General features: G+C 37.1%; 1 protein-coding gene across 6 annotated transcripts in view; it reads right to left on the bottom strand.

The window, feature by feature from the left end:
- ROCK2 (Rho associated coiled-coil containing protein kinase 2) overlaps positions 1-27653 on the bottom strand; it is a 135279-nt gene that overhangs the window by 34184 nt on the left and 73442 nt on the right. For all 6 annotated transcript variants that reach the window (XR_008289682.1, XM_053201238.1, XM_053201239.1 and 3 more), the window contains exons 5-9: positions 17372-17632; positions 8284-8428; positions 6280-6418; positions 2419-2510; positions 1468-1627 (exon numbers count right to left, since the gene is read on the bottom strand). Coding sequence is in view for 5 of the 6 variants with exons in the window: in XM_053201238.1 (XP_053057213.1) it covers positions 1468-1627; positions 2419-2510; positions 6280-6418; positions 8284-8428; positions 17372-17632 (797 nt within the window). In the remaining variant the exon portion in view is untranslated. The remainder of the gene's footprint in view (positions 1-1467; positions 1628-2418; positions 2511-6279; positions 6419-8283; positions 8429-17371; positions 17633-27653) is intronic.

Genomic DNA, 27653 nt, shown 5'->3' with positions numbered 1-27653 from the left:
TTGAGAGTACTACCGTTGGCAGGGTGTCCAACTCATCCTGGTCTACCTAGAATTTTCTCAGTTTCAGCATGAAAGTCCCTGGCCACATCCCAGGAAGCCCCTCGGTCCTGGGCAAACCATAATGTTTGGTCACCCCTACCATTCCATACATGGAAGTACCAAGTTTCTCAAATATGTTTCTCCAATGTCTTTAATGCCTCGCTACGTGTCAAAGTCAAAAGTCCCTCAGTATAGCACACAATAATCACCTACTGCTTAACTCCAACAGTTTTTAATCTTTACACCCAATACTCACTGCAGTCAATCAGTATTTACTGGTCTTGTGCCAGGCTCTGTGCTACAAGGAGAGATTGTAGGCAAAACACTCGCAATCTCATTAGGTCTTCCAAATGATCAAAATACAGCAATAAGCACTTTGTGTTTGAGCCCTAGGACCACACTACTCTGTCCCAACGCATGCTAACACACCACACTTTGGCTTCCATGGTTCACCTGCCCACAACTGTCACCTAACCTCCCCACATCTCAGTCACTCAAAACCCTTTCTTGTTTTTACAAACGCCACCCCTTCCCTGAGTTCTTACCTGACTTCATACCCTCACCCCAAAGATGTGACTTTAATTTTTCTTCAGAACCATTCTATTTGAACCACCTCAGATATTTTGGTGCCTTTCTTTTTTTCCTTTTTTAAATGTATGTACTTTTTAATGTTTTTTGTTTTGTTTTGTTTTGTTTTTTTGAGAGAGAGAGAGAGAGAGAGAGAGCGGGAGCTGGGGAGGGGCAGAGAGAGAAAGGGGTACAGAGGATTTGAAGTGAAGCAGGTTCTGTGCTGACAGCAGAGAGCCCGATGAAGGGCTCAAACTCACAAACTGTGAGATCATGGCCTGAGCTGAAGCTGGATGCTCAACTGACTGAGCAACCCAGGTGCCCCAAGATTTATTTATGAGAGAGAGGGAGAGAGAGCAGGGGAGCAGCAGGCACAGCGGGGGGCGGGGGGGCGGGGGACAGAAGATCTGAAGCTGGCTCTGTGTGACAGCAGCAAGCCTGATTGGGCTCGAACTCACAAACTATGAAATCATGACCTGAGCCGAAGTCAGACGCTGAACCAACTGAGCCACCCAGGTGGCCCAGTACCTTTCATAAGGCAAATATCACATTCTACCCTTCATTACGACTATATTATTCTCTTATATCCCTCATCAGTTGATAAGTTCCTTCAAAAGTACGTATTTGGTCTTACTCTATATCCCCCAAAGAATACAGAACAGTGCCTTGCATTCATTTGTAACTGAATACAACATTCAGAAATAATGGAATTAAATGAAAAGTAACTTTTGATAGTCCTTTTGAAAAACTCAGTTTAAAACAAATGAGCACTTTATCTTCTATAGTCCAGAGTATCACAGTAAGACAACTCTTATAGCACAATCTTGAAAGAAATAAAAATGTAACAAACAAATCACATACAAATTTTCTCTATAGTAGGTAAATCCTATAAAAGGCAGCTGATTTCCCACAAAAGCTTTAGGAATTGGGAAGGTTTCTACATCTCCTTTATCATCTTCGATGTCATCAAAGTTGCTGCTGTCTATGTCACTGCTGAGTTCAGGTACTACAGGAGCTGCCGCTGTTAGAAGAAAAGAAATGAATTGTTTTATGCATAATCCAAATATACACTAGCCACCCAGATTTTGTTTTATGTCAATTACAATATGTGATTGTGTGATACCAGCACATGACATATTAATAATATATAACTAATCAATAACATTATGATTTACCATAGAAAATTTTGGTAACATGGTTTACATTTTATCATTTCAAAAAATGAAAACCTTATTAACTATTTATTACTATATCAGATCAGCTTTATCTATAGATAAATCTACTAAACAAGGAGAGGAATATGGTATTATTATAGGTACTAAAATTGAAAGCAGCAGTAACTTGCACATACATTCTTCAGTCTTCGGCTTTTTATACTCTGTAAGTAAAATATTTCTTACTCTTAAAATGAATTAATGTCAAATATATATAAAGTTAAAATAAATTACTATGCTTATTCTAGTATTCATCAAAGTATGCTCTCCATATAGTGATTTATTAATTCAAACTCATTCAAATTCAAGGCTATTTCCCTGATTCTGAAAGTTATTTCGATTCATAAAAAATGTGCCAAATTAAGAAATCTATTATAAAAGTATTAAGAAATATTGCTAATAAATACAAATTAGTTTAAGATATTGAGGAACATTAATTTAGTTATGAATATTGCCACAGAACAAATTTGAAATGAAACCTCCCAATTTAAAAGTAGTATCATTAAGAATATCAAACATGGTTATTAATTCAAAAGAGGAATCAATTTTTGAGATTTAAAATGTGATGGAATGGAAATATTTAAAGTTACTGACTTACTCTCTCTTATGTTATCCCAATTCCACTGATCATTCTTAAAGAAAGGATGTTGTTTGATTTCTTCTACCCCATTTCTCCCAAGTCGTACCTCCCTAAACAATACAAGTTAAGACTGTATTATAAAAAGATTATGAAAAAAACAAAAAAAAAAAACTCTTATCTTGACAAGGATCAAAATAAGGATCACAAATGACTTTGAGATATCTTAAAAAAAAAATTTTTTTTTAACGTTTTATTTATTTTTGAGACAGGGAGAGACAGAGCATGAACAGGAGAGGGTCAGAGAGAGGGAGACACAGAATCCAAAACAGGCTCCAGGCTCTGAGCTGTCAGCACAGAGCCCAACGCAGGGCTCGAACTCTAGGACCGCAAGACCATGACCCGAGCCGAAGTCGGCCGCTTAACCGACTGAGCCACCCAGGCGCCCCGAAATATCTTTATCAAAAGTTTCAAGCTTAAATGTTTTTCAAAAACAAGCAATGCCAATTTTATAATATATGATCTCTCTAGATTAAAAGGACTGTATAGTAAATGCCATGGAAAAGGAAATGTATTTCCCTCTGTAGTTTGTATCAAACAAAAGTACACATGAGGCTTTCAAGTAAAAATATTCATCTGCATGGGCCAAAACTGCATGACCAACTTCATGATGGAAAATGAACACAGGTCTAACTTTGATACAGAAGAGTTATTCAAAGCCTCTCTAATAAAAATGTTATTTTAAAAATCTCTTAAAAAGAATTCACACATTGCTAGAAGCTATCAGTATTAACTCTGATGAACAATTTCATTCTTTGACCTTTTGAGTCTTCAATGAAGATTGTATGGACATAAAAAGCATCTTTTTTTTTAATATATGCACCTGGAGCTATGTTTAATAGAAACAAAAAAAAACCTGTAAACTTTAGAGGGAAGTACTGCTAGCACAATGAGGGCAATAAATTCTTTTCAATAATGGAAAAGAAATTGAAAATATCTTTTCTCCATCTACAATCATTCCTTGGACTGCACCACCACCCTGCAATAAATTGTTCAGGCAAATTTCTCATGAATGGTACTCCTTTCATTAACATGTGCTATATATCCTGTTTTATATTATACCTTTCAGCACAAATTATGGTCATCCTCATCAACCCATCTAGTCCCAAATCAAACACTATACAGGATCTGTTCTGAGTTTATCAGCATGGATTGGTAATCAGATATTAACAAATCTTGTAATTGATAAACATATTAAAATGATTAACCTCTCTAATGAGAAAAACTAACAATGCTTCAGATGGAAATAAAATCATGATATTCAGTTTGATGAGAATGAAGAAGTAACTATAATCAACGGATATACACCCTCATGTGACTTCTCTGGGTGTCAATTTTGCAACATCAACTCATTTTAATTCATTTTTTAATTACCATCCAAGTTAGTTAGCATATAGTACAACAGTGATTTCAGGAGTAGATTCCTTAATGTCCCTTTCCCATTTAGCCCATCTCCCCTCACAATCCCTCCAGCAACCCTCTGTTCCCTATATTTAAGAGTCTCTTATGTTTTGTCCCCCTCCCTGTTTTTATATTATTTTTGTCCCTTCCCTTATGTTCATCACTTTTGTATCTTAAATTCTTCATTATGAGGGAAGTCATATGATATTTGTCTTTCTCTAATTTTGCTTAGCATAATACCCTCTAGTTCCATCCACGTAGTTGCAAATGGCAAGATTTCATCCTCTTTGATTGCCAAGTCATACTCCATTGTACATATAGACCACATCTTCTTTATCCATTCATCCATCGATGGACATTTGGGCTCTTTCCATCCTTTGGCTATTGTTGATCGTGCTGCTATAAACATCGGGGTGCATGTGCCCCTTTGAAACAGCACACCTGTATTCCCTGGATAGATACCCAGTAGTGCAATTGCTGGGTTGTAGGCAGTTCTAATTTTTAATTTTTTGAGGAACCTCCATACTGTTTTCCAGAATGGCTGCACCAATTTGCATTCCCACCAGCAGTGCAAAAGAGATCCTCTCTCTCCACATCCTCGCCAACATCTGTTGTTGCCTGAGTTGTTAGACATTCTGACAGGTGTGAGGTGGTTATCTCATTGTGGTTTCAATTTGTATTTCCCTGACGATGAGTGATGTGGAGCATTTTTTCATGTGTTGGTTGGCCATCTGGATGTCTTCTTTGGAGACGTGTCTATTCATGTCTTTTGCCCATTTCTTCACTGGATTATTTGTTTTTTTGGGTGTTGAGTTTGATAAGTTCTTTATAGATTTTGAGTAATAACCCTTCAGCTGATATATGATTTGCAAATGTCTTCTCCCATTCTGTCAACTGCCTTTTAGTTTTGCTAATTGTTTCCTTCCTTGTGCAAAAGCTTTTTATTTTGATGGTCCTAACAGTTCATTTTTGCTTTTGCTTCCCTTGTCTCCGGAGACATACTGAGTAAGAAGTTGCTGTGGCCGAAGCCGAAGAGGTTTTTCCCTGCTTTCTCCTTGAGGATTTTGATGGCTTCTTACATTGAGGTCTTTCATCCATTTTGAGTTTATTTTTGTATATGGTGTAAGAAAGTGGTCCAGGTTCATTTCTCTGCATGTTGCTGTCCAGTGTTTCCACCACCATTTGCTGAAGAGACTGTCTTTATTCTATTGGATAATCTTTCTTGCTTTGTCAAAGATTAGCGAGCCATATGTTTGTGGGTCCATTTCTGGGTTCTCTATTCTGTTCCATTGACCCAGATGTCTGTTTTTGTGCCAGTACCATACTGTCTTGATGATTACAGCTTTGTAATATAGCTTGACGTCGGGAATTGTGATGCCTCCAGCTTTGGTTTTCTTTTTCAAGATTGCTTTAGCTATTCGGGGTCTTTTCTGGTTCCATACAAATTTTAGAATTGTTTGTTCTAGCTCTGTGAAGAATGCTGGTGTTATTTTGATAGGGACTGCAACATCAACTCATTTTAAAGTGTGTATCCTAGAATTCTACCTTTAAGATCTTATCCTCCAAAATACATGCAAAGATATGAATACATGAGGACAGTCACTGCAGGACTCCTTGTAACAGCAACTGGCTAACAATCAATATGGTTTGCTGAGAAATCACAGCACTTTTGAGCTCAAAATGCCCTCAGCTATCATTGATTGAATCTGACCCCATCATTTATGGGTAAGTAAAATTATTTCCTTAAGATCATAATGCTAGTGTGTCAAGTTTGGACTGAAGTGCACACACCGGTTATAAATGTTGCCCTTTGATAGAATGACTCTTACCACAAATCTAAAGGAATTAAATAGAAAGGCCAAGGAAGAAACTCCAAAGAGTTTCTATCTTCTCCTTTTGAGGCAGGTTTTCACAACACTGTTCACCCATTTTGTTTTAAAAAAATATCGAATTTCCCAGGCAGACTTACTCATATTCAAATGCAAATATAAAAGGGCTGGGAAGGGGGCACTCCCAAGTCAAATACAAACAGCTTTTGAGATTATAACCAGTCAAGTATATCTGCACAAAACACACTTCTCTCAAAAGATGTACAAATAAGAGTCCTATGGCTTAATTACTTTTAAGGATAAAATGTGAATAACATAAGCCTTATTTCTTTCAAATACATTATCTTACCAAGTTCTATTTTTCTCTTTTTAGACACAAAGGTTAAGGTCAGAGTTAAGATTTCAATGGGATTGCGCACACATAACGACGAGAGTAACCCAACACCAGGCCTAGCAGTAGGAAAAGCCTCACCCACAATTAAATGCAATTTGGATAAAGAGAACGAGATCTCGTATGCAAATAAGAGACAGCTATGCTTTCGTTTCTACGAATTTAGAAGGGCTCTCTACAAAGAAATTCAATGTATATTACCTATCTGTTAAGAAGGCACAGATGAGATTCTTCGCATGTTTAGAAATTTCTGCATCTTCTGGGAAACACAGTGAGTTTTTATGATCCATAATTTTGCTATATGTTCCTACAAGTGAATCTGCATAAAATGGAGTATCCCCTAGAATTCCAAGAAAGAAGACACAGAGTGTAACAGAGAATGCAAATTAAACACTTTTCATAATATTTAAATATGTTAACTTTAAATCTGTCAAGTGCATGGAAGGACAAATGAATTCAAGATTTTTCTAGGGCCATTTTTAACTGCAAAAGAGTCCTTTAAATGAAGTCCAGTGCTAACTAACCTGAGCAGGCAGGCACCAGAGTAGGCTCAGAATACTGTAAATCAGTGTCATTCAAACTCATTAAATTCAACTCTCAGAGTTGAAAACAATAGCAGGAATTTAAATGGTCCCTTCAAAGGTGTCATGTGAGTTCCTCCAAAGTACATTATTTTCTAAATCCCTAGAAGACTTCAGGCAAATCCTAGAATATATTCTACTTTCAAAAGATTACAAAATGCACCTAATGTATCATCAGTTTGGGCCAGAGGTGGGGAGAATGGACAGCTACCAGGGAACACACTCTGCATATAAAGCAATGGTGGGGCGCCTGGGTGGCTCAGTCAGTTGAGCGTCTGACTTCGGCTCAGGTCATGATCTCACAGTTGGTGAGTTCGAGCCCCGCATCGGGCTCTGTGCTGACAGCTCAGAGCCTGGAGCCTGCTTCGGATTCTGTGTGTTCTCCTGTCTCTGCCCCTCCCATGCTCATGCTGTCTCTCTCTCCCTGTCTCTCAATAATAAATAAACATTAAAAAAATAGTAATAAAAAATAAATAAAATAAATAAAGGGATGCACTTCAATAACAAAGGCCCAAGACAATGTAGGTCATACAATAACATGAGTTTAAGCATAGCAAGATCAGTACTACATACACAAGATGGTCACCAAGAGAAGGCAACTTAGGCCACAAAAACGGTCCATGGCTAATTATTATTTAAATTTGAGACTTACCAAAATATTCTCATTTTTTTTTTCAGTAATAATCATACTCAACTATCCCACAGATTTCACAGATTTTCCGCTATCAATTTTTTTAGGGACATCCTCTAGAAAATAAATTCTTCAATTTCTAAAAATATATTTTCAACTCTGAAGTTATTTCATATAATGTTATCAGCCTTATCACACTTGCCCCAGAAAGTAGATTTAGCTATATCTGCCCTCATCCCCAAGCCAGATGATTCAGTCATTGGCTTCCTTAGCCACAAGATATTTTTGTGACCCCAGTACTTTGGAATCAGAAATCTTAAGAATGAAAGTGATGATATAAAAAAAGTTTTGGACTACATGAGCCTTTCAAATTTTGATTTGGTCACAGTGAAAGAAATTATTAAATATGCCTCTGAGTTTTCTGAGAATGAAATACTATTATAAAGTATTTTTATCTTGATAGTCAAATAGGTCAATAACTATTTAACGATTTTACTAGATTTACTAACCATAGATAAATACAACAGAAGAAACACAGTTGACAAGAATCAATTAGGTAACATAATTACATAAACTAAAGAGTACTTTTAGTCTTCTATTATTATTGAAACAAATATTAACAGCTTTACATTTAAAATATTTACAACAAATACTTGGTCAAGAAAATCTTGGACTGGAGGCCCACTGCAGTTGTATACTTGCTTCTTATTCTAACACTGTCTTCATACAAAAAGGTCTACTGAAAGACTATTCCCAGCAGTATACTTTTAATTCCTTTTATAATCCACTAAATCACTGTGTCAGTACAAGGCTTGGTTTTAATTTTCCAATAACAACCTGTCATAACTGATAAAACTAATTCCACGTTTTAAAAAATTCCACTTCTTTCCACAGCACACAATTAATTTCCTCATATTTTCAAATTCTTCACTTAAAACTAAAGTGGTATCAGGTGGGTTTTTAAAAACAGAACAAGTTAAAATATTTACTTACCCACCAGCATCTCAAAAAGGAAAACACCCACAGACCACCAATCACATTCTCGCCCATAGTAACCATCACCCCCTTGTGATTTGAGAACCTCAGGTGAAATATAATCAGGTGTTCCAACTGCTGTATCACAATGCACCATGCCTGTCTGGGTAGAGAGCAGAGATCAAGAAAAACAGTTGTATGTAAAACCATTGACACATAAATGCAACTAACTCATGTTATTATATACATAGTGGCTACAAATTGCTACCAATAGAGCTTCACTGCTGATACAGCTTTAGGAGGACAGGAGGTAAATGTATCACGAAATGCTTAGAAGTGTCAGGATTACGGGAAATCAAGGGTAACTTTTCAACTCTAAAATACAGGAGGCTTCATCAATGAAAGAAGTAAAAAGTGGTACACTGCATGGGAATTCCTTGCAAATCAACACCTTTTGTTACTTTTTCTTACACTACTAATTAGTTAGGAGGGCAGTTACAAGGAAGTACAAAACGTGATCTTAAGGCACTAACCTGGAGAAAAGAATTAGGAAGCTTTGGTATTTTCAAAGGAACCGGCAGTATTTAAGATTACAAAGAGCCTAGTTTGGAGGCTGGATAAAAACGGTTCTTATTATTAAGAAAAAAATGGGGGAAATTGATCTAATGTTTAAATTAAAAGATCTTAACAGTTTGAAAGCTATACCACCAAGCTGCATATTTAGAAATACAGAGCTGTGGCACGAAGGTTATTTGACAAAATGATAAAAACACCATTATCTGTGTTTAGTTTTGGTGTGTAATAAGATACTCCCTATCTGATGTCTTTTTGACAAGGACAAGAACTATCATAAATACAAGTACGTGTGTGCGTGTTGTAGCATATATATGTGTGTATGTTTGTATATGTGTGTGGGCTGTAAAATTAAATCAGTAAAACAATGTAACACTAAATAATACTCATTCACCTTTAGCTCTGTCCAAACCTGCTAAGATTTTATAGATGAATTTAAATGCCCTCCATTTCCTTTCCCCGCCCAGTGAAAAGTATGTCACCCACGCTGCTCATAAGGAAGCTACATAAATTCCCCCATACTAAGTATTAGGACTTTTCTTTGGGAAAAGGAAGTTCCATGTATTTTATAAATATGATTTATGTAAATGTATTTAATAGCAATAAAATATGTTAATCATAGGAAATTAATTTCAAAAACAATCTTTTCATTCCTCATATTAGCAACAATTCAATCATTTTACTTTCCCAAGAATACAGCAAATAGAGCATAAAAGCCATTTTAGTTTGAATACAAATAAAATAAAAGTTCTGAAAATAATGGGGCAAATTATGAGGGTGATAATTTGTATGGATCAGTACTTAGGATAAAAGACAAAAAAATCAGTACCTGACTTCAAAATGCAGAGCATAAAATCAATTTTTATCATGGACTATCCTAAACTTCTACTAGAGGAAACATTAAGAGATTTATTTATTTATTTATTTATTTATTTATTTATTTATTTATTTATTTATTTTCTATTTGAGAGAGAGAGAGAGGGAGAGGGAGAGAATCCCAAGTAGGCCCTGCACTATCAGCCCGGGTGGAACCTGAGGCAGGGCTCAATTCCACAAACTGTGAGATCGTGACCTCAGCCAAAATCAAAAGTTGGCCACCCAACCGATCACTCAGGTGCCCCAGAAATTAGACTTAAAAAAAAATTAGTTAGCATTCAAAGGTTTAGAGGAAGGAGAGGAAAGGGTAAGACACAAAAGTAACTGGCATAAAGTTAGGCTGTAAAGGCTTGGGTAAGTCAGGCTTGAAAGGAGGGCCCACGACATGACAGCTAGGGCAGAAAAAGAGCAAAAGTAAAGAAACAAGAATGACGTCATATAAAGCAAATTCAAGAAATGCAGTAAAGTCCCAATCAGCGAACAGTAAAGCTTCACAACAATGAAGACAGGAAAGGTAAGATGGAGACCGAGTTTAACAATCACTTGCAGAATACTTTCACAGGACTAAAGAACTGACTAAAGAACTCTGCTTTTGGAAAAATATTCCAACCATAGTTTCTGACCAGCATATTGGAGGTTGAAATTTTTTTTTAAAAACATTTGGGAAAGATATTTTAAAATTATCTCCTGGAGAAGTTCTCATATTATATGAGCACAGAATCCACATTTATGACAAGTCTCTTAACGTATTCTGAAGAAATACAGGAAGGACACACCAGAAACTAAAAAGACCTGGTTTACCTATGGGGTGGTGGGTGAGAGAACAGGGTGGAAAGAAGGAAGTATGGGAGTGGGTAGTAGGAGTAAGGAGGCAGGGATCCTTCTCTGAGCATGCAGTTGTACAGTTTTAATCTTAAAACCAGGGAAATGTTTCACACATCTTAAAAACTATAAATAAACAATATCAACCAGGATGTGTGTGAGGGAGGTACACTAAATGGAATACATATAGTAAGAAATGAACCTGTTTTGTACGTTAACAACATAACCACAATAAATGGGGTAAGGATAAAAGAAATGACCTAAGTAACTTTGGAAAACAGTATCTTTAACATATGCTATAAGGCTAAACACAAAAGGAACTGCACAAAATATAATACATTCTAATTAATAAATCTGTTTGTCACAGAGGTAGGAATTGGTAATTCTGAAATAATTTTAAGTGTATCCTAGAGGTGAACAAGTAGGTAAATATAGTGTAGACAATGAGAGCCAGGTTTCTCATTGACTGAAAAAGCAATTATCAAACAGAAAGGAGGAGGATGCGAATGAACCCTGCGGTGTAGGACAAGAATCAGAATTATCAGTATGAACTCAGAACTTTTAAGTAGCCTATATATACAGACCCATAAGTACAGAATTAAATACGCATGTGTGTGCATGTGGATTAGCACATATAGTCTATTTGGTATACACGTGTCTGCTGACCAGGCCTAGAAATAATGACACTCCAGGGGCAAGAAGCACACCGAGCGCCCAAATACTGATTTCTAAATACCATTCTTTTTGTTGTTAAGTTTCATTTATTTATTTTGAGAGACAGAGAGCGTGGGGTAGAGGAGGGGCAGAGAAGGAGAAAGAGAGAATCGCCAGCAGGGTTTGCACTGCCAGCAGATGGCCCGACATGGGGCTCGAACCCACGAACTGCGAGATCGTGACCTGAGCCGAAACCAAGAGTCAGACACTCAATCGACTGACTGAGCCACCCAGCCGCCCCTCTAAATCCCATTCTTGAATAAAAGAAATCTGAGCTTCTTAGAGAAGCAGCTGATTCCAGAGCGGGGACAGAGAAAATACAAGACAAGTCTTCGACTTACACTGCCAAAAAAGAAGAAAATGCTCCAAAAAGGAGGTGTGTCCAAAGGACATAGGAGTAACCTGAGGAGCTTTTGCAAGATAAGAAAACTCTGCAGTGAGTTTCAAGGTATGAGTAGGAATCTGCCAAGTAAACTGTATTCAACATCATATATGAAGGCCAGGAATCATGAAATTATTGATTTCATGGCATAAAAAACAACTAAACGTAATTTAAGACCCCTGAACCATAAGGTACAAAAGGTCAAATGATAGAGAATGAGGGTGAAAAGTGGAAGGGATCATGTCATCATAAGAAGCTTTGTATGATGGGGTGCGTGGGTGGCTCAATCAGTTAAGCATCCGACTTCGGCTCAGGTCATAATCTCACAGTTTGAGTTCAAGCCCCACATTGGGCTCTGTGCTGACAGCTCGGAGCCCAGAGCCTGCTTCAGATTCTATGTCTTCTTCTCTCTCTGCCCCTCCCCAATTGGTTCTCTATGTCTCTCAAAAAATAAACATAAAAAAAAATTTTTTTTTTTAAAGAGAAAGAAAGAAAGAAAGAAAGAAAGAAAGAAAGAAAGAAAGAAAGAAAGAAAGAAAGAAAGAAAGAAAGAAGCTTCATAGGACAAGCTAAGGAGTTTGAACTTTATTCAGTAGATGACAGAAATCTAAGCAGGAGAGCAACATAAATGGGTATGTATTTTCAAAAACTTCCTCAAAAATACTTTAAATAGATCAGATTAAATGGTTGCTAAAATATATCTGGCATTTTATAATGGATAAAATATCATAAATGGGGAGATTTACTAAAAACACAAAATCAGTCCATCACAAATCATGAGGTTGGTCCAGGAAACTATTCTTAAATGCTTCCTGTAATGGGGCACCTGGGTGGCTCAGTCGAGTGAGCATCTGACTCGGTTTCAGCTCAGGTCATGATGTAACGTTTCTTGGGTTCGAGCCCTGCCATCAGGCTCTGTGCTGACAGCAGGGAGCCTACATGGTAATCTCTGTCTTCCTCTCTCTCTCCCAGTCCCTTCCCCACTCACATGCTATCTCTCTCAAAAATAAATAGACATTTATGGGGCGCCTGGGTGGCTCAGTCGGTTGAGCATCTGACTTCGGCTCAGGTCATGATCTTGCTGGGTTTGTGGGTTCGAGGCCCGCGTCAAGCTCTGTGCTAACAGCTCAGAGCCTGGAGCCTCCTTCAGATTCTGTGTCTTCTCCTCTCTCTGCCCTTCCCATGTTCATGCCGTCTCTCAATAATAAATAAACATTAAAACAAAAAAAAACCAGACATTTAAAAAAAAATAATAAATGCTTCCTGTGAAAGTGGGAAAACTTGTAAATGGCGTTCTTAATTATCAGACACATTAAGGCCTCAGCTTGACTGCTACATAGGCAGGAGTCTATTTGCTTCATTTTAATAATTAAAAATAAGTACTTGCACCAGGAGCTCCTTTCTCAAATAGGCACATCCCCTGCCTCATAACCTTGGGCTAGCAGAAAGTCCTACTTCTTCTTGTGTTCTATCTAAAAACAGCCCAACTGGTTTAGAAGCCCATCTCCATTTGCACTACACAGCACCCAAGGCACAAAAAGCTGCCTGTTATTCCAGTTATCTCCTGGGGTACCAATTACTACTTTCATTTGGGCTCTGGTTACAAAGCTGCATAGCTTTTGAATGGTCTATCCCGACCGCGTCCAAAAACCTGTTCTTCTTCATGTATAATTTTGCAGAAAATAGGGTTTTTTCAGAAACCCGAGTAGAGACACCTCCATTTTTAAAAACTGATGTCATTTCTAGAAGGGTTAAGAACAGGAACAATTTGCCAATTAGCTTTTAAAGAAGTATAGCCTCAATTTAATCAAATAGTATACACTAGAATATTCAGGGTTATAATTTTACATTATTCCTAGGTAATTTAAAACACTAATGTAAAATGTGCCTTAGAAGCTGGTAAAGTGGCTATGAAGTGCCTAATGACGAGCAAAGAAGAAACTCAATTTACCCAACACAGCAGGTAATTTCAATAGCAGTACTTCTCGGCTATCATGGAGATACACCTAGATATAAATATACTACGCTGGGGCATTCACGTACATCTACATATTTTTTCCAGAGAGAAAAAGAATAACAGCATCAAAAAAAACCTGTATTAACCACAGTTTATTAATGAGCGAACTTAATGAGATATGCCATTACTCTTTAATGAACTGTGACAGTAACAAATTAGTCTAGTCCTTGTATAATTTTTAGTTGTATTTTATTTTTGCATTTATCCACGGCATATTGTTTCCTATGATGCCAGAAGAGCTAAAAAATAATTTGAGAATCTCAGTCAATATTGTAGTAAAGGGTTGGCAAACTTTCCTTTAAAGGGCCAGTAAATATTTTAGATTTTGTGGCCACACAGGATCTCTATCTACTACCTTCTCTCTCTTTTTTTTTTAACGATCTTTTAAAACCGGACAAACCGTTTTTAGTACAAGACAGGCCACAGGCCAGACCTGACCCACACCCCAGGGTGCTGATCCCATCCACAGACAAGCAGATGAAAGAGAATGAAGCCAGGAGCGCCTCTAACAGCTTTGAGGCCATAATGAGAATCAAACAGAGGCAGATAAAGTGATGAACCTGAAATATGCAACAGCACTATTTACATTAACAGCTAAAATAACAAGATTATGAATTCTATGTACTACAGTTTTTAATAAAAAACTCCTTTGTTCTTCAACATACATAGTTGTTCTCATCATTATTATTACTTGAGGCATGGAAGTTTGGGGTAAAACAAACAACATTTTTAAACTTCAATATTTAAAAAATACCTATTTCACTATGTGGAAAATAAGAATTTCTGTTCGAAAGACACAAACGGGTAGCTGACCGGAAGATCTGTGGAATCACTGTCGAGATTACATAAGGAATTCTTCACTTCAACAAGTTGCTTTTAAAAGAGTCAAAAGACACACACAAGTAACTCAAGAGATAAACGACTGGCAATTACATGCAGAAAAGTTTGCTACCATTAGTTATGAAAGAAATGGCAATTTCTTTTTTAAGCTACTACCTTACACCCATGGAACTGGTAAGAGTTAGAGAGTGATTAATAGGAAGGGGGAGTGACGACACGGAGACAGAGTCGCTAATGCACAATCACAGCCATTCCAGAGGTCAGGTAGTCCGTACTTTACGTATCCTCTGAGTCAGAGTCCCACCACCTCTAGGTATGTATTAGAGGAAACCCTTGTCAGAATACACATGGGCCACACCTAAAGATGTTCAACATCTAAGTTTAACTAGGCTCAACATGGCACTGTTGGTGGCAGGGGAATGGATGTGGCCTAGGAATCCAACATAAGAGGGAATAAGTAAAATTAACAGATAGACCCTACGGAATACTAAGAAGCAATGAGCTAATTTACATATATTAGAAAAGATATAAAACAGTGTTGAGCGAACAAAGTTTAAAAAAATGACATTCATGCCATGATACCATTTATACATATGTACATCGTATCACTAGCGTGCAAGAACTTATAGTAAACACATGACACTGGTTGTTTATCAGGGAAAGAGAGAATAAGACTGAAACAGGAAGGGGGAAAACATTATAAAATAAAAACAAGATGAAGCCTTTCTGCTGACTACTAACAACAATAAGCGATGAACCAAGGATTATAATTAGCTCAGGTATATGTACCTGACTTAAAAAATAGTACATAATTATATACCACATTTTATTTTGTCTTACTAAGAGACAATTTAAGATATTTAAATTGCTAAATTTAGGGGCGCCTGGGTGGTGCAGTCGGTTAAGCGTCCGACTTCAGCCAGGTCACGATCTCGCGGTCCGTGAGTTCGAGCCCCGCGTCAGGCTCTGGGCTGATGGCTCGGAGCCTGGAGCCTGTTTCCGATTCTGTGTCTCCCTCTCTCTCTGCCCCTCCCCCGTTCATGCTCTGTCTCTCTCTGTCCCAAAAATAAATAAAAAACGTTGAAAAAAAATTTTTTTTAATAAATTGCTAAATTTAGTATTCACTTACATGCTTGTAAGATTATGCTATAAATACCATATTCTGTCCTGTTTCTCACACTCTCACACTCTATATACCCCTCTTTCCTTAGTCATTTTCATTTTCACTACCCTAAAAACATGTGACGTGACTTATTTCTCTACACCCTCCCAAAAGTTTTTGGTTTAATTAAAATCAGAATACACTCATGGAAGTTCAACACATAAACATCACTCACTTTGTACAACAGACATAAAAAAGTTTAGCATCCTATTAGAAATTATTTTATACTTTATTTTCATTGAAGATAATTTTTACTATTAACCATTTCATACTATTTACTATTAACCATTTCATACCACAAGAGGGAGCTCTGGGGACAAATGCTCCATCTATTAAACACGGACTCATGAATGCAGAACATGGACACAAGGACAAAATCCAGGAAGAAGACCAAAGGAGAAAGGAATGTTAAGTATTAGTTGAGTAGACAGGACATACAAACCTAGATACGTGAAAATGGCCTATGAAACACAGCACAAATTCTAAATAAGTGAGAACATTAGGAAAGTGATCTATCAGGTTAGGATTATAAGGAAGACTTTCTAAATGAGGTAAAATCTGAGCTGAGCTCGGGACATTACAGATCGCAGATGGGGGCAGTATGATCTATAGAAGTGAATGTCACATAGGTGGCATGAGTAAGAGGCAAAGAGAAGGAAAATCAGCTTACTTCAAAATAAATATCTTTATAAGATATTCTTTTTTTCTTTGATAAAGTATTCTGGTTATGAAATATGAATAGCTATACAGGCATACTGGAAGGTTATGAACACCATACAAAAGATGGCATCCGGTTTGCTGTCAATTTACATTAACATTTAGAAAGTCTGATGGATGTAAGTCACCCCCCAAGATCCAATAGGGAAACTAAAAAACAAAACAGGAATTATACGGTACACTTATAGAGAAAAAGAGATAAATTTTACAACAGGAATAAATCAACATAATCAGCTATGACGTTAACACTACTGAATCTATTGATCAAAATGTGAATTGTTTACCAGGTAAAGTACACAACAGATGATGTCCCCAAATTTATTCACTGTGGTTGACGCAGACAGGGTTAGCAGGTGATAGGATCATAAACTTCTTACCTTAGCTTTTTTTTTTTAAAGGAAAAATACAGAAATAGTAATGGTGATGGAAATACCCATGTACCTTAATTTATATTTTGTGTCTTATTTCTTCACCTGGATCATTTTACACATGCAGTAGTTTTGATTGGTAGCAACTGCTTATCAACATTCTATGAGGAAGATGCCTAAAGTTATTTGCATTCTTATTTCTCTTATATTCACCAAATCCAATGCTACATAATTATAAATAAAGCACTCTGTAACAAGATGATCAGTTAAAAAAAGTTTTGTTTCAGTCACTACACAGTTAGCAAAACTAAATTTATCTTTGCTCAAAAATAATAAAGATTTGAAGTTTCTTTTATTTTTGTTTTTAAAAAGTAGCACTTTGGGGGGAGCCTGGTGGCTCAGTCAGTTCAGCGTCTGACTTTGTTTCAGGTCATAATCTCGTGGTCCGTGAGTTCAAGCCCCATGTCGGGCTCTGTGCTGACAGCTCAGAGCCTGGAGCCTGCTTCGGATTCTGTGTCTCCCCCTCTCTCTGCCGCTCCCCAGCTCATGCTCTGTCTCTCTCTCTCTCAAAAATAAATAAAGATTAAAAAAAATTGCTTTTTAAAGTAGCATTTTTTTACTTGCTTATTACTTACTTCATCCATCTTCATACATGTGCCAAAATCCGCTAACTTTAGATGTCCATGTTTATCCAAGAGCATGTTGTCAGGCTTTACATCTCTGTGAATGAGACCCATGGAGTGTATGGCATCCAGAGCAAGAACAACTTCAGCAGTATAAAATTTGGCCCACTTTTCAGGGACATCATAGTTACTCATAAGGTTTACAAGATCTCCACCAGGCATGTACTCCATTACCATGTACAGATACTTATCATCTTGAAAAGCACAAAAGAGCTGGAAAACAAAATGGGAAGGAAAAAACATTTTTTTAGAAAAAAGAAAACCAAAAGCTTAATAGGAACAAAACCCAAAAGTATCATTACTGCTGAAAAAGGCAAATTATTTTACAACCAAGAGAGTTTAATTCTATGAAATCTTTGATTTTAGATTTGGACATCTTTAATGGAAAAGGAAGTATCAGAGAAAACTTTTTATATGGTTATCTTCCTCATGCTTATTGACAAGAAATACATAAATGAGTCATTTTCCCTCTTAGAGAATACAAAAATCTATTTAAATAGAAATATTTTAAAAGAGGGGCGCCTGGGTGGCTCAGTCGGGCAAGCGTCCGCCTTGGGCTCAGGTCGCGATCTTGCAATCCATGAGTTCGGGCCCTGCATCAAGCTCTGTGCTGACGCAGAGCCTGGAGCCTGCCTCAGACTCACTCTCACTCTCTCTCTCTCTCTGTCGCTCTCTTGCTCATGCTCTCTCTCGCAAAAATAAACAAACATTAAAAAAAAGAAAAATATTTTTAAAAGAGAAACAGTAAAAATGAGGAACATAAAAGGTAAAAAAAAAAAAAAACCCAAAGAATTCATAATTTAAAAAAAAACAGCTTTCTGAAAACAAAACAAGTTACTGCACCTAATTCACAGAGAAGAAAGCTGAGGAGATAGAGGCAGTTGAGAAAAACCTTTGAGATACCACATTCGATGGACAGAAGAAGAGGGAGTAAGCACCACACCGCTGGAAAAGAGCGAGTCCCTGGTAGCCACAGTTAAAACAGGGCCTTCTCCTCTCCTATTCTCCACGATTTGCTCCTAAGCAGCATATGGCAGGTGCTACCAGCACCTAGACTAGAGCAGTGGCAGTGGGACCAGAGATATTACACCTAGCTAGGTTGCTACTGACCCCCCCAGAGAGACAGGAATCACAAATTCAGAAGAAAAGTTATTTGTATATTCCACCCACGTCCCACCCCACCCCCCAGAAGCAAGCAACGCAAACTGAAAAGGTTTCCATAAATAGGGAAAAACTAGAACCGAAGCAATAACTCATGCTCAAAGAAAAAGAATTCCTACAAATCAATTATTTCAAACAAACAAAGAACGTAATGGGAAAATGAGGAGACTTAAGCACGTATAAGAAGATACTCACATAAGAAGATATTCAAAGACGAAAAGGCATGAAATTTCATTAAAGAAAGGTAAATTTAAATCACTGTGAAAGAAACGCCACTTCACAAGCGCAAAAATGATCAACTTTTAAAAGTGACAATACCAAGTGCTGGCAAGGACAAAGGGAACTTAGAAACTAAACCTCTATAATCACATTGAAAAAAAAGCTATTGGGGCGCCTGGGTGGCGCAGTCGTTTAAGCGTCCGACTTCAGCCAGGTCACGATCTCGCGGTCCGGTTGTTCGAGCCCCGCGTCGGGCTCTGGGCTGATGGCTCAGAGCCTGGAGCCTGTTTCCGATTCTGTGCCTCCCTCTCTCTCTGCCCCTCCCCCATTCATGCTCTGTCTCTCTCTGTCCCCAAAATAAACAAACATACAAAACAAACAAACAAACAAAAAAAAAACGTTGAAAAAAAGCTATTATCACCTACTAAGATAGACTACAGGTACCCAAAAATGCCACTCCTAGGAATAAACGCAGCAGAATTAAGTACAAGAACATTTACAGGGCACCTGGGTGGCTCAGTTGGTTAAGCGTCCGACTTCGGGTCAGGTCATGATCTCACGGTTCGTGAGTTCAGGCCCCGCGTCGGGCTCTGTGCTGACAGCTCAGAGCCTGGAGCCTGCTTCTGATTCCGTGTCTCCCTCCCCTCAGCTCCTCCCCTGCTCACACTCTGTCTCTCTCTCAAAAATAAATAAAGATTAAAAAAAAGAAATTAAAAAGAAGAAACATTTACACTACTTGTAACAAATAACATTTTGAAATATACCAATAAATTATGATATATACATGCAATGGAATAAAACACAGCAATGAAATTAATAAACTGTAGCAATCTAGATTAGATAACTCTTTCCAACATAATGCCGAACAAAAAAGCTAGATACAAAAGAGATATTCAGCGATTTCGCTTATATAAAGTTCAAAAAACAGGAAAACCAAAGATCATGGGTGCTTGTTTAGGTGATACACGAGAAGGAAAAGCAAGGAAACGATTACTAACAAAGTCAGAAGAGTGGTTATTTTCGGCGGAACACACGGAGGTAGTGATTAGCAAAGAGTGCAAGAGAACTTCTGGAATTCTGGCAATGTTTATTTTTTGACCTGAGTAGTAAATACATGGGTGTTTGCTTTGTGATAAATCCTGTTGTTTGTTTTATATATTTCTCGGTGTCTGTTTTATATATTTCTCGGTGTATGTCACAAATAAAATCTTTTTTTTGTTTTTGTTTTTGTTTTAAAGTATGACATGGGGCACTTGGGTGGTTTAGCCGGTTAAGCGTACAACTTTGGCTCACAGTTCGTGGGTTCGAATCCCACATCAGGCTCTGTGCTGACAGCTCGGAGCCTGGAGCCTGCTTCAGATTCTATGTCTCCCTCCCTCCCCCTGCTTGTGTTCTTTCTCCCAAAAATAAACATGAAGAAAAAAAATTTTAAGACAAAAAAAATATTTTAAAGTATGACAAAATTAAAGCAGGACTCAAAAGGAATTTGTAACTTCAAATGCATTTATAGGTATTTCTCCTTATCCTTTCAATATGCAATAATCACACAGGTCTCTGCACTGTAAAGTAAGGACAATAAAAATTAGGCAGATAAAGAAACTAGAAAAGAACAATATACATCTAAAGAAAACTGGAGCTATGGAATTTTTTTAAAGCAGTAAATAATTACAAAAAAAAACTAAGGGTGTTATTTTGTAAATAAAACAAAAAAAACCACGTTAAGACTAAAAAATGTACGTATACTCTATTCAATACCAAAGTGGAAAAGAAGACGGATACTGTCACAGAAAATATAAACTGACAAGAGGTAAAATAAAAACCTGAATTAGTCAAAAATCACATGAGAAAAATAAAAAGGATGATAAAAGATCTAGTTGGGAAGAAGGAAAGGAGGGATTGAGTACAGAAAAAACATCCGAGTTTTAGGACAGCAAGCGCTCTCTCAGAAGAAAGGGAGAAAAGATTGGGTAGGAGAGCAAAAGTCTTTCAAGAATTCTTGTAATTTTTTAGTACTTCAAAATTAAAAGATTAAAATTAGCTATGGAAAAATGCTAAAATTTTCTAAACATTTGTAAGACCAAAACCAAAGAATGCTTCCAGATGGCTTATCAGGCAAGCAAGAAAAGCCATTTACCAATAGCGAATTAATTAAGCTGTGTTTCATTGCATCTGCAGAAGAAATGTGTCCAGTGGAAATCAACTCAAGGCTATCAGTCTTTTTTTTTTTTTTTCAACGTTTATTTATTTTTGGGACAGAGAGAGACAGAGCATAAACGGGGGAGGGGCAGAGAGAGAGGGAGGCACAGAATCGGAAACAGGCTCCAGGCTCTGAGCCATCAGCCCAGAGCCTGACGCGGGGCTTGAACTCCCGGACCGCGAGATCGTGACCTGGCTGAAGTCGGACGCTTAACCCACTGCGCCACCCAGGCGCCCCATGGCTATCAGTCTTTCAACAACAGTTGCTCAAGGAGTTGAGGACACTGGGGGCAATATCAGTAGTCAATTAAAAAACAAGGTAAATGATTTTGAGTGGTTTTTCTCAGCTCTTGGTGAGTCAACAGATGTTGCTGATACTATGCAGCTGTTAACCATTTATTGGAGGAGTAAGTGCCAAATTTGAAGTAAAGAATTAGCCTCTATAAACAGTCTGCATAGGTCAACTACAGGCAAAAATATTTTCGAAGAAGCTGAGAAAACACTAATTCAGTACAAACTGAAGTAGGTGTGTTAACAAAAGACGGTGGTAAAAATATATGTGGAGCAGAAAAGGTTCATTGGACAAATTTGCAAAGCTTGTGAAAATGTATGACATTGAAGTCTGTAGTTAGTCTCTGTAATACTCATCTTATATAAGAACTCAGTGGAAAATACATTTGAATCTCATGTAATAAATGAATACTATTAATGGTTGTTATTTGCTCTTTGTGGACTTAACCATCTTCATCTGTTTTTGTCAGAAATAGAAGATGTGTATCCTGACTCACTTTCCATACAGCAGTTCAATCAACGGCTTAGCACTGGGAAAGTTGTATTGCAATGATCTGAGCTTAGAGCTGAAACTGAAATTTTTCTCATCAAGACCATCCTCAACTACTATTACTGAACACTCAATAGCATGGAAATTAGCTTTAGCTGCAGCCTTAATAATGTTTCGTAATTAATACAACCTAAAATGACAAGGTAAAATAGGGCTTATATACAAAACTTAAACTTTCGATGACAGCTAACATCAAGCCCCTTTTTGTACTTCCCATTGCTATCAAAATCAAAACAAGAAGTGAGCTCTCCACTCAAGTGCACAAATTTGCAAGGGATGTATTTTCTGAGCTCAAACTACAGTCTCACAGTTCCAACAGTATTTTTTTTTCTTTTTGCTGTTTCATGTTTCAAAATCCATTTAAACTCTGTAATTGAGAAGCTTCTACCCAATCTGCAGTTGGAAGTAACTAACCTGCAGTGTGATGACATTGTTACAATGTAAATATCAAGATAAGAATTTAACAGAATTCTATAAACATCTTCCAAGTGATAAATATGCTCAATCAGAATCCTCTGCTCGAGGTCAACATCAAGTCATAAATAAAGTATTGGTATATACTCTTAACAAGTGATGAAAATGGCACTTTACCTCTGTAATCTTTCCCTAAAAACTCATAACCTGAATCTAAATAATGAGAAAAACATCAAATTCTAATAGAAGACTATACACATATCCTACGATATTAACTGATAAGTAATCCTTAAAGTTGTAAAGGTCATCAAAAACAAGTAAGTCTGAGAAATTCCCATAGCCAAGAGGAGCCTAAGAAGATACGATAACTAAATGTAGTAACATACTATCTTGGATGGGATCCTGGAACAGAAAAAGAGCACAGGTAAAAATTAAGAAAAACTGAATCAATTATGGACTTCAGTTAATATAATGTATCAATACTGGTTCATTATTTGTAACAAATGTACAAAACTATGATGTTAATAGAGGAAACATTACGGGGTGGGAGGGTGGTGGTATTATGAGAGCTCTCTACCATCTCCAAGTTTTTCTGTAAATGTAAAACTTTTTAAAAATAAATCCTATTAATAAGTAAAAAAATAAACCATATGCTGTTGGATAACAGTATCTGGCAGTACCTACCTGTGTGAAAAGGTATTTTCTAATAAAATATGTAAAAAATCTTATTACACATTAGCATTAATAGAACACCTACAAACATTGACTGTGAACCCCAATTCAACAAAATGTTATTGCCCCAGAAAATAAATTCACTCGTCTCCTTAACAAACTTGTATTTTTTTTTTTAATTTTTTTTTCAACGTTTTTTATTTATTTTTGGGACAGAGAGAAACAGAGCATGAACGGGGGAGGGGCAGAGAGAGAGGGAGGCACAGAATCGGAAACAGGCTCCAGGCTCTGAGCCATCAGCCCAGAGCCTGACGCGGGGCTTGAACTCACGGACCGCGAGATCGTGACCTGGCTGAAGTCGGACGCTTAACCGACTGCGCCACCCAGGCGCCCCAACAGACTTGTATTTTAAAAAATTGTACTTTTTATCACATTTTGAATTTCATCAACAATGTGTAGAAATGTGTTTTCTCATTATATAAACTATCAACATAAAATCTTTGATTTGTGGCCATCTTGGGCCACAAAGTTTAAAATATGTACTAACTGCCCCTTTACAAAAAAAAAAAAAAAAAAAAAAACAAAACTTGCCAATTTCTGGTGTGACTGAACCATGGTAAGACCGGCCATGGTTGGTAACTGTTGAGGCTGACTGAACAGTACACAGGGATTCAATATATCTTCTTTCTACTTTGGGGTACATTCGAAATTTATCATAATAAATTTTAAAAGCTAAAATATTTGTCATTAAATATACTGAAAATTTTTGCTTAAAAGATTTGCAAGCAAGGGGCACCTGGGTGGCTCAGTCCATTAAGTGCCCAACTTCAGCTCAGGTCATGATCTCGCAGTCAGTGAGTTCAAGCCCCACATCAGGCTCTGTGCTGACAGCTCAGAGCCTGGAGCCTGCTTCAGATTCCGTGTCTCCCTCTCTCCCTGCCCCTCCCCCACCACTCAAAAATAAACATTAAAAAAAAAAAAAAAGATTTGCAAGTAAGTTCAATTCAGCCTCAGGGAATGAAGAGTTTCTATTTTATATAACTGTACCAAAGCTCAGAAAAAAGTGGTATGTTTCTCAACTATTTATTAGGGTAGTCTCACCATGATACGAAAACCAGTCAAGAAAGCCCATGTGTTTTTTTTATTTCTATGAATATAATTTATTGTCAAATTGGCTTACATACAACAACCAGTGCTCATCCTGCCCTCCTCAATGCCCATCACCCATTAAAAAAAAAACTTTGAATTAAATCAAAGGTCAAATGTCACTTATACACACAAACAATTCCTTAAAATATTAGTAAATCAAATTCAGTACTCTATTCAGAATACAAAATTATAGCAAGTGGCATTTTCTTTACATTTTATACTACCTTGAAAAAAATTTAGTGTACTATAGTAACAGATTAAACAAAAAAAAAATCTTGAAAGCAGCTAAAGAAAACATTTTTAAATACTTCAACATTATTCCTGATTAAAAAGTACTTGATGAGCTAAGCACAAACGGACCAAATCCTTTACCAGCTTACTCAGAAAGCTTCAACAAACATCAGACTTAATCATTAAGTTTAAAATAAAAAGATACGGATAAAAATTTCTACTAATTCAACACTAATACTGAAAGACTGAACCAATGTTATTTTTTTGGCATTTTATAACGTCTACATTTTTAAAAACCAATTTTCTTATGCCTGAGTTTCTTCTGAACATATTTGATGGCAAACAGTTTACTGAAAAGCAAACTGTATACAGAGAGATATACTATCCTGTTATGGGAGGGCTTAATATTCCAAAATAATCCAAAGAACCAAAAATATCTATCAATTAAAGCAATGCAAGAAAAAACTGTAGTGTATTTTTTTAACAGAATGAAAGGCTAATTCTAACTTCATAGAGAAAAATGATTAAGAACTGCCACAAAAATATTATAAAAGGAAATCAATGAGAAGACGTGCCCTACCAGATACAACAATGTGATTTTGGTGCAGGAACAAATAACAAACCAAAATAACAGAACAGAGTCAAAAGAAATTCATGTGTATATGGTAATTTAGTCAATGATATAAAGGACATTTCATTTATTTCATGGGAAAAAGGCATTTCTACAAATGGTATTGGGCGTGGCTGCCCATTTGTGAAAATCTCACACATAGAAAAAAATAAACTCCCGGTGACTCAGAAATAGACTCCCACTCCTCTCAAAATTAAAATATAAAAAGTTAGGGGCGTCTGGGTGGCTCAGCTGGTTAAGCTTCCGACTTCAGCTCAGGTCATGATCTCACAGTTGGTGGGTCCGAGCCTCGCGCTGGGCTCTCTGCTGACAGCTCAGAGCCTGGAGCCTGCTTCAGACTCTGGGTCCCCCTCTCTCTCTGCCCTTCTCCCACTTGTACTCTGTCTTTCTCTCTCCCTCTCAAAAATAAATAAACAGTAAAAATAAATTTTTTTAATAAAATCAAATATAAAAATTTAAAGAAAGTATAAAGGAATATTTTTATAAATTAAGGATGGGGAAGGTATTCCCCAGCAAAAATCAAAATACAGAATGCATAGATATGACTACATTTGTGTTTAAAGATTCAATAAGCAACAGACAAGTAATAGTCCAAGAGAATATATTTCCAACATATATAACAAAGAATCATTATACAGGGTCCATTACCATTCTAATAAATCACTTTTATTTTTTTTAACGGTTTTTTTAATTTTATTTTTGAGAGACACAGAGACAGAGTGTGAGTGGGGGAAGGGCAGAGAGAGAGAAGAAGACAGAGTCCGAAGCAGGCTCCAGGCTCTGAGCTGTCAGCACAGAGCTCGACACGGGGCTCGAACCCATGAACCACGAGATCATGACCTGAGACAAAGTCGGGTGCTTAACACTTAACCAACTGAGCCACCCAGGCACCCCATAAATCGATTTTAAAACAGCGAAACGACACAGAGAAAAATGGGATAAGCAATAAAGGAATACAAATTACTAACAAGCATATGGAATATCTTGAACCTCATAATTAACCAAGGAAATGCAGCTTAACACAATAACATCTTTTTTTCTTGAGGATATGACTAATACAAACTTTAAATAACTACAATTTCCAGTATTGGCTAAAACGCAGTGAAATAAAAATGTTAAATAATTAGAGTAATATAAACTCATGCAAACCTTTTTTTCCACGGTAATTTGGCACCATCTACCAAAGTGTCAAATGTGCACACCATATGACCTAGCAAATCCAATGCCAGGGATCTAGTCTAAAGCAATATTCATCCGTGTATTAAAAGATGGAGGCGTAAGCATGATTAATTCCACATCAAGGACAGAAAATGTACAAGATTGGTCTGGAACTTCCCACAGTATCAGATAGCAAGCTATCAAAGACGGCTAAGTTTACAGCAAAAGGACTCAGGAACTGGGGTGTCTGGGTGGCTCAGTCGGCTGCACATCTAACTTGCGCTCAGGTCATGATTTTGCGGTTCTTCAGTTTGAGCCCCACATTGCAGTCTATGCTGGACAGCTCAGAGGCTGGAGCCTACTTTGGATTCTTTGTCTCCCTCTCTCTCTCGGCCCCTCCCCGACTTGTGCTCTATGTCTGTATCTCTCTCAAAAATAAACACTAAAAAAAAATTTTTTTTTAATAAAGAAAAGAAAGGAAAGGAAAAACGAGGGGAGGGGAGGGGAGGGGGGAGAGGAGAGGAGGGGAGGGGGGAGAGGAGAGGAGGGGAGGGGAGGGGAGGGGGGAAGGGGAAGGGGAAGGGGAAGGGGAAGGGACGGAAAGGGACGGAAAGGGATGGAAAAGGACTCAGGAACCAACCTGAACAGGATATCATTTGCCAAAGGTGTCAAACTTTGAGCATCAATAAGATATTCAAAGGACTGAAACATCAAACAGGTTTTAAGACTGAGTTCAAACTGATACATCACCCCCAAAATTGTTCACCTTTAGAGAATAAAAGGAAACTAATCCTTTATTTCGAAAACTGGTAAATATAGGGAAAAAAATAAAGGATTTATCCTGTCCTTCCTGTCCTTCTCTACCCAGAATTATACTAGTAGGTAACCAAATAGTAAATGGGGGAATATTTTTCTTTATAGAACTATTCCAGTCAATATAGTAAAAAAAGAACGACTCGGAGGGTAAAAAAAAAAGGCATGACTGAATTGGAGCATCACCATTCTGAAATCCTTAACAAATTAACAGACCTAGGCATTAAGCACAAGTAGCTGGTAAAATAACAGAGAGAAACCAGACATTAGCCTAACAGAAAAAAAACACTGCCCATGAAGTTGCCCTGCCACCCTCTCCAAAATCATACCTGATTCTGATCCTCTATATCCAATTACCAACTTACACAGTTAAACTACACAAAGACAAAAGCAGCAAAATCCAGGTTTCTTCCACAAATAAACTGATAAGACAAAAGAAGAGGAGGGAAACCCTAGATTGAGAAACTTTAGAAGAGATACCTAAACTTAAATTTAAAAAAGCTAAAAGTAAACTGAAGTACTTAAGGGTACACACCTACTCAGCTGTATAAAACTATAAAGAAAAATAAGGAGGTGTTTACCATAAACATATGGACATTAGAAAAACAGCCAAAGAACACAGTAAACTGTATATAAGAGATGGCATTAAAAAGTCTTCTATGTCAGCAAGGGAGTAAGTTTTTTAAAATATGCCAATATTCCTCTATTAAATTCAAATCACACTAAGAATATATATTAAGAAATAGAGA

This window comes from Acinonyx jubatus, chromosome A3 (genome assembly GCF_027475565.1).
Source record: "Acinonyx jubatus isolate Ajub_Pintada_27869175 chromosome A3, VMU_Ajub_asm_v1.0, whole genome shotgun sequence".
NCBI lineage: Eukaryota > Metazoa > Chordata > Mammalia > Carnivora > Felidae > Acinonyx > Acinonyx jubatus.
The sequence above is the reverse complement of the archived record's forward strand: the minus strand, read 5'-3'. Positions and strand labels throughout refer to the sequence as shown.